The sequence below is a fragment of the Neoarius graeffei genome, chromosome 8 (genome assembly GCF_027579695.1).
Source record: "Neoarius graeffei isolate fNeoGra1 chromosome 8, fNeoGra1.pri, whole genome shotgun sequence".
Lineage (NCBI taxonomy): Eukaryota > Metazoa > Chordata > Actinopteri > Siluriformes > Ariidae > Neoarius > Neoarius graeffei.
Window position 1 is genome coordinate 10896766 of NC_083576.1, and position 14164 is coordinate 10910929.

Genomic DNA, 14164 nt, shown 5'->3' on the forward strand with positions numbered 1-14164 from the left:
AAATTTTTTAAGGTAAGATATCTTAAAAATTACAATTGAGTGTAACTATAGTGTAATTTTTAAGAAATCTTACCTTAAAAAATTTAAGTTACTGGGGAGATCACGTGACGCGCTGATGGAGTTGCACGCGTGTTGAAGGAGCTCCTGACATCAGGCCCTATTTTCAGTATTTATCCGGGTTATATCCGAATACACCACTTAATTTTCGTCTGTTAACGTTTCTAAATGTCAGTGGCGCGCAAGCAGTTGACTTTAACTCCGTCTTCCAGCTCTCAAAAGAGGAAAGCAAAGCCAGCGGACGGTCGGGCTAAGCCAGCAAGTGCTAGCATTGGTATGGAGGACGCTATGGAAAGACTGGAGTGTATTCTGAAATCCGAAATGGCTACGATGAGAAGTGAACTATCGACACATATGGCGACTATGTGCTCGAAATCGACGTGCTGTCTGGTGAGCAAAGAGACCAGAAAAAAATTCTGCACAGTCATAATAAGCGTATAGATACTGTTGAGCAACAACTTGTTGAGCTGCAAGACCGTAGCCGACGCAACAATCTTCGTTTAATTGGTCTACCCGAAGGCTTGGAAAAAGACGATCCAGTGGACTTTCTCAAGCGGTCGTTGCCAGTCTGGTTTCCTTCTTTGAAGGACAAAAACATTGAAATCGAAAGAGCCCATCGCATTTATTCAAATCCTCCTAAACGCAACTCTAAAACACCGCAGATTAAGAGACCTGAGAGACCCCGAGTGTTCATCTTCAAACTTCTCCGCTACACTGATCGAGACATGATTCTCCGAGCAGCTAGGGACCAAGGGACCATTCAGATGGACGATGGTGAGATGACCCTCAGTATTTTCCCTGACTACTCGCCCGCTACTGCAAAGAAACGGTCTGCATTCACCACAGTGAAGAGGGAGCTTAAGAGAAAGGGGTGCCAAATTTTCCTCCAGTATCTGGCAACTCTCAAGGTGACTTTGAAAGGAGGGGAAACAAAATTTTTCCAAACGCCAGAGGAGGCCAGTGCTTTTTGCGACTCACTGGCAGAATTCCAACCCATTGTTGAGAGCGACACGGAATGATGCGAGTTTGTCTTATATGGGACAATGTAAGTTACGTGCACGCATCTGTGTGTATATCTACATACTACCCTGGCTTACAGTCAAAATGATTGACTCGTTGGTTATGGCGATGTTGTAGGATGTAACACACCAACAGATCCTAATTATATTTGGGACAGAATGTTTTTTTTTCTCGTCCTCTTTTCTTTATCACTTCCTCCAGTAAAATAGAATAGGCGAATTTTGTTTACATTCTTATGAACCCTCATTTAATTCTACTATGCACAATATATGCTTAAGACTTTGCTATTAAGCTATTTAGTTTTTGGTTTTCATTATAAGGGCTTGTGTCAGCACCTAGCGTGCGATCCATTACTGATGTCACGGATTTATGTAAGGGAACATGGCAGACGTGGGCTTGTTCTATACCCAGTCTGCGTTGGGTTGAGGGACCCTGTTAGATATGGGGTTATGTTCTTTGACCCGGGGGTGGGATAGTGGTGAGCATCATGAAGGAAATTTACATGGTTTGTCTTTATTTTTTGCTTCATTGCAAGTATTTGACAGTTATGACTAACCTAAATATTTTGAGTTGGAATGTGAATGGTTTGAATGGACCTCATAAACGTGCATGTTGTCTAGAACTGTTAAAAAGGAGAAAGATAGATTTAGCTTTGATTCAGGAAACCCATCTCAGAAAAGATGTTCATAGATGTAACAATAAATTTTACAAAGTAATTTCTGCTTCTAGTGCCAATGATAAAACTAAAGGTGTTACGATACTACTACGAAGGAATTTAGGTATAGATATTATTGAGCATGACAATGATACTGATGGCAGAGTGACTCATGTTAAGGCTTTGGTGGGAAACAGGAAGTTGGCCTTTCTATCTGTTTACAGTGGTGCTTGAAAGTTTGTGAACCCTGTAGAATTTCCTATATTTCTGCATAAATATGACCTAAAACATCATCAGATTTTCACACAAGTCCTAAAAGTAGATAAAGAGAACCCCGTTAAACAAATGAGACAAAAATATTATACTTGGTCATTTATTTATTCAGGAAAATGATCCAATATTTCATATCTGTGAGTGGCAAAAGTATGTGAACCTCTAGGATTAGCAGTTAATTTGAAGGTGAAATTAGAGTCAGGTGTTTTCAATCAATGGGGTGACAATCAGGTGTGAGTGGGCACCCTGTTTTATTTAAAGAACAGGGATCTATCAAAGTCTGATCTTCACAACACGTTTGTGGAAGTGTATCATGGCACGAACAAAGGAGATTTCTGAGGACCTCAGAAAAAGCGTTGTTGATGCTCATCAGGCTGGAAAAGGTTACAAAACCATCTCTAAAGAGTTTGGACTCCACCAATCCACAGTCAGACAGATTGTATACAAATGGAGGAAATTCAAGACCATTGTTACCCTCCCCAGGAGTGGTCGAACAACAAAGATCACTCCAAGAGCAAGGCGTGTAATAGTCGGCGAGGTCACAAAGGACCCCAGGGTAACTTCTGAGCAACTGAAGGCCTCTCTCACATTGGCTAATGTTAATGTTCATGAGTCCACCATCAGGAGAACACTGAACAACAATGGTGTGCATGGCAGGGTTGCAAGGAGAAAGCCACTGCTCTCCAAAAAGAACATTGCTGCTCGTCTGCAGTTTGCTAAAAATCACGTGGACAAGCCAGAAGGCTATTGGAAAAATTTTTATGGATGGATGAGATCAAAATAGAACTTTTTGGTTTAAATGAGAAGCATGTTGTTTGTTTTTTGTTTTGTTTTAAACGGGGTAAAGCCTTTACAAAAAACAAACAACAAAGAAAAAAAACTTCTCATATATACTAACCCTGATTAACCTGTATACCCTGTATGCCCCCACATTTTGTATGCTGCTGAATCTGTCCTTTTTTCAGTAGCTTTGTATAAACAATAACCGCTAAATGTAATGCAATGTTATGTAAGGTGATCGCCTAGGCATTCTCATTGTGAAAAGTAAGTCACATGTACATGGACTGGCATTTAATGTTGTATTTGTTCCTTTCTATTTGTTTTTTGTCTGTTCATATTCTTTTTGGGGGAGTAAAGTCAGTTTAAAAATGCCGTTAAATGCATAGGCCTATAGGCCAAGTTTAATGACCTTGAGGTTATCAGAGGTCATATGTCGTTTTACAAATGAAAAATGAATTCAGCACCCAAACATTTAACAAACAAGGCCATTTGCTAACTTCATTAATCATTTTAGTACATTTCATTCCTTATGGCCCTTTTCCACTACCCTTTATCAGCTCACTTCAGCTCGACACGGCTTGCGTTTCGACTACCAAAAAACAGCACGACTCAGCTCGCTTCAGCCCTGCTTAGCCCCTAAAACTCGCACCGTTTTGGAGTAGGGCTGAAGCGAGCCAAACCGAGCCGAGTGAGGCTGGGGGCGTGAGCAGACACTCCCCTGTGCACTGATTAGTGAGGAGGAGTGTCCTCACATGCCCACACACGCCCCGCGAGCACGCTGGGATCTGTAAACACCGCAAACCCGGAAGGAGAAGAATTACGAGAATTTCTGAAGCCTTATGCGCCTCGCCTCATCTATCCGCTCTTGCCAGTATCTGTTGGCGTTGTCGGTGACAATAAGCCACAGAACCAAGACCAGCAACACTAACGACTTCATGTTTATTGTTTACTATTCGGGTCGTGAGACTACCGCTTAAAAGCTCACTGATGTCACTGTTTGCGCTGCTTAACGACATCACCTGACGTCCACCCACTTTCGCTAACTCCACCCAATGTGTCCACCCACTTCCAGCCAGCACGGTTCAGCGCGGTTGTAGTCGAAATGCAACTCCAACAGCCCCACTCAGCTCGACTCAGCCCAACTCAGCACGGCACGGCTCAGCCGCGTTTGTAGTGGAAAAGCGGCAATAGAAAGCTGAGAAACTGGGTTCAGCTGAGACGTTTACAGGCCCAAAGTTCAATGACCTCTAGAGGTCAACAGAGGTCAGATAGAGCTCGGCATATTGCAGATTTGAATTCGGCACACCCAAATTGACAAAATAAGACTGTTTGCCGACTTTGTCTCAAAAATGCCTTTAACTCCTTAAATAAGCACTTTTTTGAATTTTGGTACCAGTCTAATAGTATTTCTAGTGCTTTTTAAAAAATTTTGTTGGAAAGTGTTTAGTGAGAGAGATGCATTTTAGTCATACTAAGACAGTGCAGTATTTATTTAATTGAGTTGTTACTATTTTGGTTAAATCTTATTAAAATTTTATTTAATTTATATATGATATTATGGGGCGGCACGGTGGCGTAGTGGTTAGCGCTGTCGCCTCACAGCAAGAAGGTCCTGGGTTCGAGCCCCGGGGCCGGCGAGGGCCTTTCTGTGTGGAGTTTGCATGTTCTCCCCGTGTCCGCGTGGGTTTCCTCCGGGTGCTCCGGTTTCCCCCACAGTCCAAAGACATGCAGGTTAGGTTAACTGGTGACTCTAAATTGAGCGTAGGTGTGAATGTGAGTGTGAATGGTTGTCTGTGTCTGTGTGTCGGCCCTGTGATGACCTGGCGACTTGTCCAGGGTGTACCCCGCCTTTCGCCCGTAGTCAGCTGGGATAGGCTCCAGCTTGCCTGCGACCCTGTAGAAGGATAAAGCGGCTAGAGATAATGAGATGAGATGATATTATAGTTCTCTGTATTTTTACATGAGCTTACAGAAGGAAAACACATTTGATGCAATCCAATAATACTTTCATTCACTGTGACTATTTTAAGAAATGATAAACATTCTTCTAAAGCATCACTTGTGTTGTTTTCTGTGGGTCTCTGTATGTATACAATATTCAGGCAGGAGATTTTTCAGCTCAAAATCTGATTTAAGACTTCCCTTTCATTGTTATTATATTAAAATTCAAGACGAGTATTATTTCAGATTTTTCACTCTGAGCTCTCTCAGGCCTGATACATGAAACCCATGTATAGTACGACAGAGTAACTGATAGAACAATATCAACAATTCAAAAACTCTTTAACCCTTTGATGCAAAACATGCACGCCCCTTCTAATGCACAACATGGGTCAAAAATGACCCGCATTCATTTTCCAGGTTATTTCATGCTGACTGAGTTTTTCTTTGCTCTATCTTTTGAAATCAATTTATTTTATGATTGAATATTCCAAGTATTCTTTAAATATCTTGTTTTTAATTACCACATCATTAATTTAATTTTTTCTTTCCTACTTTATGAACAAAAATACTTTTTATATTCCTACACATGGGTCATCCAAGTGTGATTTAAAATTAAATGTCTTAATACTATAATAATAATTTGTTTCAAGTAATTACTTTAGCAGTGAATGGGGCCAGTTATTTATTTATTAACTATGTAGTTAGCTAAGCCAACTACAATAAAATTAGCTAACTAAAGTAGAATATGTCAACAGCTCGGTAGCTAATAGTAATTACTTGTAACTTTCTGACAAGTAATCTACTCACTCTCAAGATAACCTAAACATAATCAATTTTTTTCTAAGGTAATGTTAGAACAATTAAAAAACATTACTTCCATGTATTAGATGGGCAAAGGGCGCTGTGCTGAGCTGTGAAATATCTGACAAGCACAATTCACAGTTCCCACCAAACGCTGTCGTAAATGCATGCTGGTCAGTTCTGACCCATGTGTGTAAACTTGATGTAGAATTACAAAAGTTGTGCTTGTTCATAACTTAAGAAAGGACAAATAAAAATGATGATTTGTGCTAAACAAAAACAAGATATTTACTGCATATTTGGAAAAGTCAATGACAAAATGAATTTATTTCAAAAGTATATCATAGAAATACTCAGCCATACATGAAATAACCTGAAAAATGAATGCAGGTCGTTTTTGACCCATGAAGAAACAGTGTGCAAAATTTCACGACGTTAAGGGGTTGCCATGGAGATGCAGAAGGGGGACGTATGTAGTTTTCCAAAAACTCCATAGAAATGAATGGGAAATTTACCTGAGATTTTGAGCCATTGGTGGCGCTAGAGAGTTTCACAGAATAACGTACAAAGCAACAGCACACCGAGTCCGATTGAGCTGCACATTTTGATATATTGCTTGCCCGTGTGCGATGAACGGTCACCGAGTTACACGCACCCCAAATTTGCAAGGAAAGGTGAATAAGAATAAAATCAAAATGGCGGGAAAACTATGCGGGCAGAAAATGACATCATAGGGTGCGCTGGATTCGGCTTGGCCCAAGGATTCCAGGGATACCAAGTTTTCGAAAATCGGACCAACGGTTGGGAAGTTACAAGCAGAAATGTACCCGAGACTTGAGCCGTTGGCATTAGAAGGGTAGTGATGCAAAAAGGGTTTTTATTCAAAAAGTAAGAAAGGAAAAAATAAAATAAGGATGTATGATGATCAAAAACAAGTTAAGTGAGGAATACCTTGAATACTGAATGATGGAATTAATTTATTGCAAAGATATAGAAGATAAAAACTCAGCCGGGTCACTTTTGACCCATGTTTTGCATCAAAGGGCTAATTGTATAAATTTCAAATGGTTTGCAATTAATTGGGATCCACTGTTTTTATCGTTTCAACTGCGCATCAGACCCTCGTCCAATTGAAAATGTCGTTCACGCACTTTACTCCCCCATGAGAATTTTGAAAAGTTGGCAAGTATGTTGCCCACGACCCTGCACAGAATAAGCAGTTACTGTACGGATGATGGATGGATGTTCCAATTGGTGGCTCCACTTGGAAGTGGAGATAGAGCTTGGACTTGATTGGTTGGTTTAGTAGATTGTCTAATGAGTTTATATCTAATTACTGATAGAATATTTTTAACTCAGAACCACTTTGGGGTCTGTATAATTATCTCAGGTATCTATACAGGTATCCATCACGAGGAATTATTACAGCCATCACCACTGTGTACTGGTACAATCAGAGAACTTTGAGCTGAGGCTGAGGATTGAGTGTTGCCTTATAGTACAACGCCTACATCTATTTATCAAGTATAGCCAGTAACCTTGACATAAGCAAGTTCAGAAATGGCTATAAACTTTCATCAACCATTAAATAACTCTCAGCACCAGCAGGAATGGTTGAATATGTGTGGAGTAAAGGAATATTTCTGAGTTGTTGTTTGGAATTTTGCAATCCCATTCAGTTTTTTTTTTTTTTTTGCCAAATTTCTCCAACATAGTGGAGTGCCAGATACTGTTTTGCATCAAAATAAAGATTTTAGTGAGATGAAATATTGATTTGTCTGACATCATGCTCTGTCAAACAGTTTTAGATTTTAAAGATCTGTCAACCAAAAAAACACACATTAATGCAGATTAAGGGGCTATTCTTTAGTCAAGGTGATTGTCTTGATGACACAAGAAAACACAAGAACCTACCTGAAGTCTTTTTGCAGCATTTCTTCAATGTCTGCTGTTGTGGAAATCAGGCATTTTTTAATCTCACGAGAACACTAACAGATGATTATTCATGTTTGGCCCAGAGAGCAGCACATTTTTAACAGAACATTCTTAAAAACTCAGCATTATCATCAGAAAGCACACATATTTGGGTGGGCATTTGAGATTAGTACATACCAAAGAAGGCATGGAAAATGTAGTAGGGCAACATAATTAGAATTAACGCTCCATAGGCCTGAGAATCTAAAGGTCTTCAATGTGGCAGAAAATCGTTTTGGTTCACTGCTACAGTCACATCACCAGGCTGACCCAATTTTCTGCTTTATTGTGACAAAGATCAGTGTGGACACAAAAATCCAATCCTTTCAAACTGGACCTTAGCCATTTTTATGGGGCCCTAAATATATTCAGTGGAAGGATGGGGAAATTGGTGATTTGCTTGATAATGAATGGAAGGAACCCACAGAAACCAGGGAGTATAATGAAACAATTGGCCAACCCCCAACTCTACACCCCCCCACCTCCCTTTCCACACAATGGAAACACAAGGACTGGGATCCTGGCATGATAAGGTATTAAGATCCTGGCACGATAAGGTACTAAGAGTGTTTTATTATATGAAAAGTGTGAAACTTGAATACACACCTCTAAGCAGCATATACATTAATTCATACAGGTATGAATGCTACTGTATTGACTAGTTTTGTAGTGAAGACCACCTAAACTGAGACTAAGTCATGATCAAGACCAAAGTGTATCGAGACCAGGTCAAGACCAAGACTTCGAGGGGTTGAGACCAGGTCAAAACCAAGACGTTTAGGGGTTGAGACCAGGTCAAAACCAAGACGTTTAGGGGTTGAGACCAAGTCAAAACCAAGACATTGAGGGGTTGAGACCAGGTCATGACCAAGACTTTGAGGGGTTGAGACCAAGTCAAGACTAAGACGTTGAGGGGTTGAGACCAGGTCATGACCAAGACGTTGAGGGGTTGAGACCAAGTCAAGACCAAGACGTTGAGGGGTTGAGACCAGGTCATGACCAAGACTTTGAGGGGTTGAGATTGACATCAAACCAAGACCAAGTCAAGACCAGGACCAGACCAGTGTGTGTGAAGGGGGGCAGGAAGGGGTGATGGCCATTACAAGGAAGAAACTTTTCAAATTAGCAATGAATCATGTAATTGGTTGCATTTGAAGCAGGAAATATTCCTCTATGTCTGAGAACGAAATGAAACTGAGAAAAAATGTCGTTGATTTCCGAGACGAGGCCAAGACCTTCTTTGAGACCGGTCTTGAGACCAAGACCAATCTCAAGTACTACAACACTACAATTGACTTCTTGGTACTACAAAGTTTTACTTTCACAATTAGAAAATCTGTAAAAGATGACCTAAAAACACCATATATGTTCAAGTATAAGACCTTATGTATGAATTAAACAGAACTTAGGACAATATAACATCATTTATGTTGGGGAAGCCATGGCCTAATGGTTAGAGAAACAGCTTTGGGACCAAAAGGTTGCTGGTTCAATTTCCTGGACCAGCAGGAATAGCTGAAGTACCCTTGAGCAAGGCACCTAACCCCCAATTGCTCCCCAGGCTGCTCTGGGTATGTTGTATGTTGCTCTGGATAAGAACATCTGCTAAATGTAATTTAAAATATATTAGTGGGCGGCACAGTGGTGTAGTGGTTAGCACTGTCGCCTCACAGCGAGAAGGTTATATTCACAGAGAGAATATAGTCAGCTGGGATAGGCTCCAGACTGCCCATGGCCCTGCACAGGGTAAGATGATGGATGGATGGATGGATGGATGGATAGTGGCTCAGCAAGTAAAGGTGCTGGGTTACTGACTAGAAGGTTGGTGGTTCCAGTCCTAGTGCTGCCAGTGTGTCACTGTTTGACCCTTGAGCAAGATTGTTTGCTATTTCTGCTCCATTGGCACCATATCAATTTGACACCAACTTCCTGAAAAAATGGGAAATCTGAAGAAAGAATTTCACTGGACTGAAATCCAAATAAAGACTTCTGTTTTGTAATCGGGCATCTAGTATTTCAAATTTTCTAATAAATGCTGTGACAGATTCTTTATTAATTGTGATAGATGATTATATGCTCTTATGAATGATCTAAATTCAAAGCTTATTGGTGTACCATTAGCAGGTTCTACGCTACAGAACTAAGTGAGTTCTGCAGGTATTTTCTAACCACAACTTTAAATTTAACTTCAAAAATTAATATTGAAATTTCTATTTGTTGGGTGTATGCTTTTTTTTTTACAGTAGATAACATAAGCATGAGACAATCTCATACTTTTATTGTACATTCCTTTTATATACATACACTATATAGTCCAAAAGTCTTAGGCACATGTAACGAAATGCTGTCGACCAAAAATGTCTTATAAATTAATAATGAAAAGGAATGTTTCAACATTAAAAAATACTATAGACAGTAAGCATTAAGCCATAATAAATGAAACAAAGTCAATATTTGGTGTGAGACTACCCTTTGCTTTAAAAAAAAATAGCTTTAGAATAGTACTCCTAGGTCCAATGAGTGCAGTTTTACTGTATAAGGAAATGAGCTGTAGGTTTTATTGAGCATCTTACAGAACCAGCCACAGTTCTTCTGAACACTTTGACTGTCAGACTTCCTTCTTAATTTTGCACCAAAACCCAGTAGCCTTCATTATGTTTTATTTTTTCATCTGAAAAGTGCTCTTTTATGGAATATGCTGCTCAGATACAAACTTTTTTCTGCAACATTTAATTTTGGACTGGGAAAAAAAAAACACGAACATTTGGCACTCTAAAATGTTTTTGCACTGACTCCATAATGGAGAATTCATCACATCAGGTGCCTAAGGCTTTCGCATAGTACTGTATATTAAACTATACATCTAGATCTCTGTAGAACTTTGTATGAATTTGTTTTTATTTATTTGCCCTCATTCCTTTACCGTATTTGTCTTTGTTTCTGAAGTCTGAAATGGTAGCTAGCATGATAATCTCTCTGAAGATGCAATCTCGCTGAATGCTAATCGCTAGTGGACGTAATAAGAGTGCCATGATGAATACAAAATGGACATAGTAGCAGATAAGGTTATAGTGATGAGTATTAGGTCTCACTGTCTCTCTGACATCTTTTAAAGTTTGGATTTGTTGTTCATGTCGTGACTAGGAATGTATGATTATAAAACAATGTAGTGATGTTTGAAAATGTAGTGTTTTCTTTTAACATGCAGTGAGTTAATGTCAAAAGTATTAGATGAAAGAAAAGGTCAAATAAAGTCGAGATGCTCAGCTCCACGTCTAATTTTTGAAAGGATTTCCATGCTGTAGCACAATTCAATCATCACGCCTCCTCTGTGACTTCTTCACGAAACCCTTAAACTGTGCACTTTTCGGTTTTGCACTTTTCCTCTGGCAGATGATTACTCACAGTCCTCCCACGTTCACAATTAAGAACAATCGCAGATCAAATAGCCTCCTTCATCTGATTTCATGGTTCTGACGGAGATAATTCTTCAAGCTGACAAGATTATGTTTAAGGTGGTGCTGTAATTCATCACAGTTCTGCAAGTATAGAATTTTAATATTAAACCTACAGTGGATATAAAAAGTGTACACACCCCGTTAAAATGTACACACCCTGACAGACATCAAGAAGTGGAGAAAATATGGGACAATAGTGACATTACCGAGAACTGGATGTCCCTCCAAAATTGGTGAAAAGACAAGACGAAAACTGGTCGTCAGGGAGGCTGCCGAGAGGCCTACAGCAACACTGAAGGAGCTGCAGGAATTTCTGGCAAGTACTGGTTGTGTACTACATGTGACAACAATCTCCCGTATTCTCCATATGTCTGGACTATGAGGCAGGGTCAAAGAAAAACATCCAGGCCCGGCTAAATTTTGCAGAAAAAAAAATCAACTCTCCCACAAGCATGTGGGAAAATGTGTTGTGGTCTGGTGAAACCAAGGTTGAACTTGAAAAGGTATGTTTGGCATAAAAACAACACTGTGCATCACTAAAAGAACCCCATACCCACGGTGAAGCATGGTGGTGGCAGCATTATGTTTTGGGGTTGTATTTCTTCATCTGGAACAAGGGGCTTTAGTCAAGGTGGAGGGAATTATGAACAGTTCTAAATACTAGTCAATTTTGGCCCAAAACCTTCAGGTGTCTGCTAGAAAGATGAAGATGAATTTCATCTTTCAGCACGACAATGACCCCAAAAAAGTTTTGGAATGGCCCAGCCAGAGCCCAGACCTAAATCCAATTGAAAATCTGTGGGGTGACCTGAAGAGGGCTGTGCACAAGAAACGCCCAGCAATCTGACAGATTTGGAGCGCTTTTGCAAGGAAGAGTGGGCAAATATTGCCAAGTCTAGATGTGGCAGGCTGATAGATTCCGACCCAAAAAGACTGAATGCTGTAATTAAATCAAAAGGTGTTTCAACAAAGTATTAGTTTAAGGGTGTGCACACTTACGCAACCAGCTTATTGTACATTTTTTTTTATATTTTTTATGTTTTTCCCCTGAATAGATTTGTTTGTTTTTCAATTGAATTGTACAGGTTATAGGTCACATTAAAGGTGGGAAAAGTTTTTTGAAATTATTTATTGTGGTCTCTTTTTTTTTTTAACATCAGAAAAACCTGTCATTTTAACAGGGTGTGTAGACTTTTTATATCCACTGTATATACACTGCATAACAAATTAAACAGTGTAATTTAAGAGGCTGGAGAGTTTTTTATCAATTTAAGTGATTAAATCTTGGTCACCATATATATCAAACTTTACACGGTTTGTGTTGGACTGGTGTCCCATTCAGGATGTGTCCCCACCTTGGATGTAGTGTTCCTGGAAAAGGCTTGGGTTCCAGCAAAATCCTGATCAAGATAAAAATTAAGGGCCTGGTCCCACAACACCAATAACTATAACTATACCTATAACTGCAACTATGACTACACCTCTGCCTGAATTTAGTTCCAGTCTGGAGCAGTCACACCACAACTATGATCCCCACGATAATATCACTTGGTCCCGCCACTCAGGAAAATAAATGCATCCCAGTTAGGAATAATCATGGAAGTGTTTTCCAAGTAGTAGCACTTTATTCTGGGTCATACTGTACAGCTTGGACTTCAAAACAACTCATGCACACACTCCAGTGGTCGATATAATACGGACAGTTCACAGACTATGAAAATATAATAAAAAAGGATACAAAATACAGAGTGGTTATGGATTTTAATACGGATGCGTCAGGGATCCTAATAATTTACGGATTGGTCACGGACGTTTCAGTATATTACAGACTGGTTACCGATTTCATACGGATGATGCATCACGGATAAAAGATTAAGAAATCTAAAACAATTAAATGTTTGGGCTGATGAAGTTCATAATTAAAATATCTTGCCTGCATTTATGTCTATTTTATTAATAACTGTTGATATTTCATGGAATATCACATATCCGTAAATAAAAGATCCATGCTTTGTATTATGCTTTTTTTATTTTTCGTGAATCCATATTCCGTGACTTCATAATGCAACAAAGATGGACAAAAATGCTCGGGGTAAAATAGCACGTGCTCAGACAACGTCACATGTAAAACAATTACCTGATTGGTCAGATGTTTTATCAGATCAGGAAGGAATCTCACCAATACGGATAAACCCAGGCCTGGGCTATAAGTATCATTATCGGTCTGGTGTGAGCACCATCCACATAAACTGCAGGGGAGCAATTTATTTATAGTTATAGGTATTGTGGGACTGGGCCTTAAAGCAGTTACTGAAGATAAATGAACAAATCAACTTTACACAGGGAACATCCAGCAAATTAAGTTTCTGAATCTGTTTAATAACTTGAATTTCTGTATGAGATTTTCAGATAACTAAGAAAAAAAATTCATATGCAATTCATTTCATGACTTGGAGGATTTTTTAATGGTGTCTCGAACACTTCTTTTAAAACCAGAAGATAGACAATACAGAATGAAAGCTGATTACTGTTAATTGCTAGCTGATGTACGGTAGCATAAAAGCAAGACATAAAATGGTGTGTGGCCATCTTGGAATACCCATCAAATGTCTCATCTCATCTCATTATCTCTAGCCGCTTTATCCTGTTCTACAGGGTCGCAGGCAAGCTGGAGCCTATCCCAGCTGACTACGGGCGAAAGGCAGGGTACACCCTGGACAAGTCGCCAGGTCATCACAGGGCTGACACATAGACACAGACAACCATTCACACTCACATTCACACCTACGGTCAATTTAGAGTCACCAGTTAACCTAACCTGCATGTCTTTGGACTGTGGGGGAAACCGGAGCACCCGGAGGAAACCCACGCGGACACAGGGAGAACATGCAAACTCCGCACAGAAAGGCCCTCGCTGGCCACGGGGCTCGAACCCAGGACCTTCTTGCTGTGAGGCGACAGCGCTAACCACTACACCACCGTGCTGCCCTATTATTATTATTATACTACATTCCGGGGGAAGTCATGGCCTCATGGTTAGAGAAGCAGCTTTGGGACCCAAAGGTCACTGGTTCAATTCCCTGGACCAGCAGGAATGGCTGAGTTGCCCTAACCCCCAAAACACTCCCCATTTAGCCCTGTGATAACCTGGCGACTTGTCCAGGGTGTACTCCGCCTTTCGCCCGTAGTCAGCTGGGATAGG

General features: G+C 40.0%; 1 protein-coding gene across 1 annotated transcript in view; it reads left to right on the forward strand.

Moving 5' to 3' along the window:
* Window positions 1-782: 782 nt before the first annotated feature.
* rxfp1 (relaxin family peptide receptor 1) overlaps window positions 783-14164 on the forward strand; it is a 178795-nt gene continuing 165413 nt past the window's right edge. The window contains exon 1 of the mRNA XM_060927178.1: window positions 783-831. Within this exon, the coding sequence (XP_060783161.1) occupies window positions 783-831 (49 nt within the window). The remainder of the gene's footprint in view (window positions 832-14164) is intronic.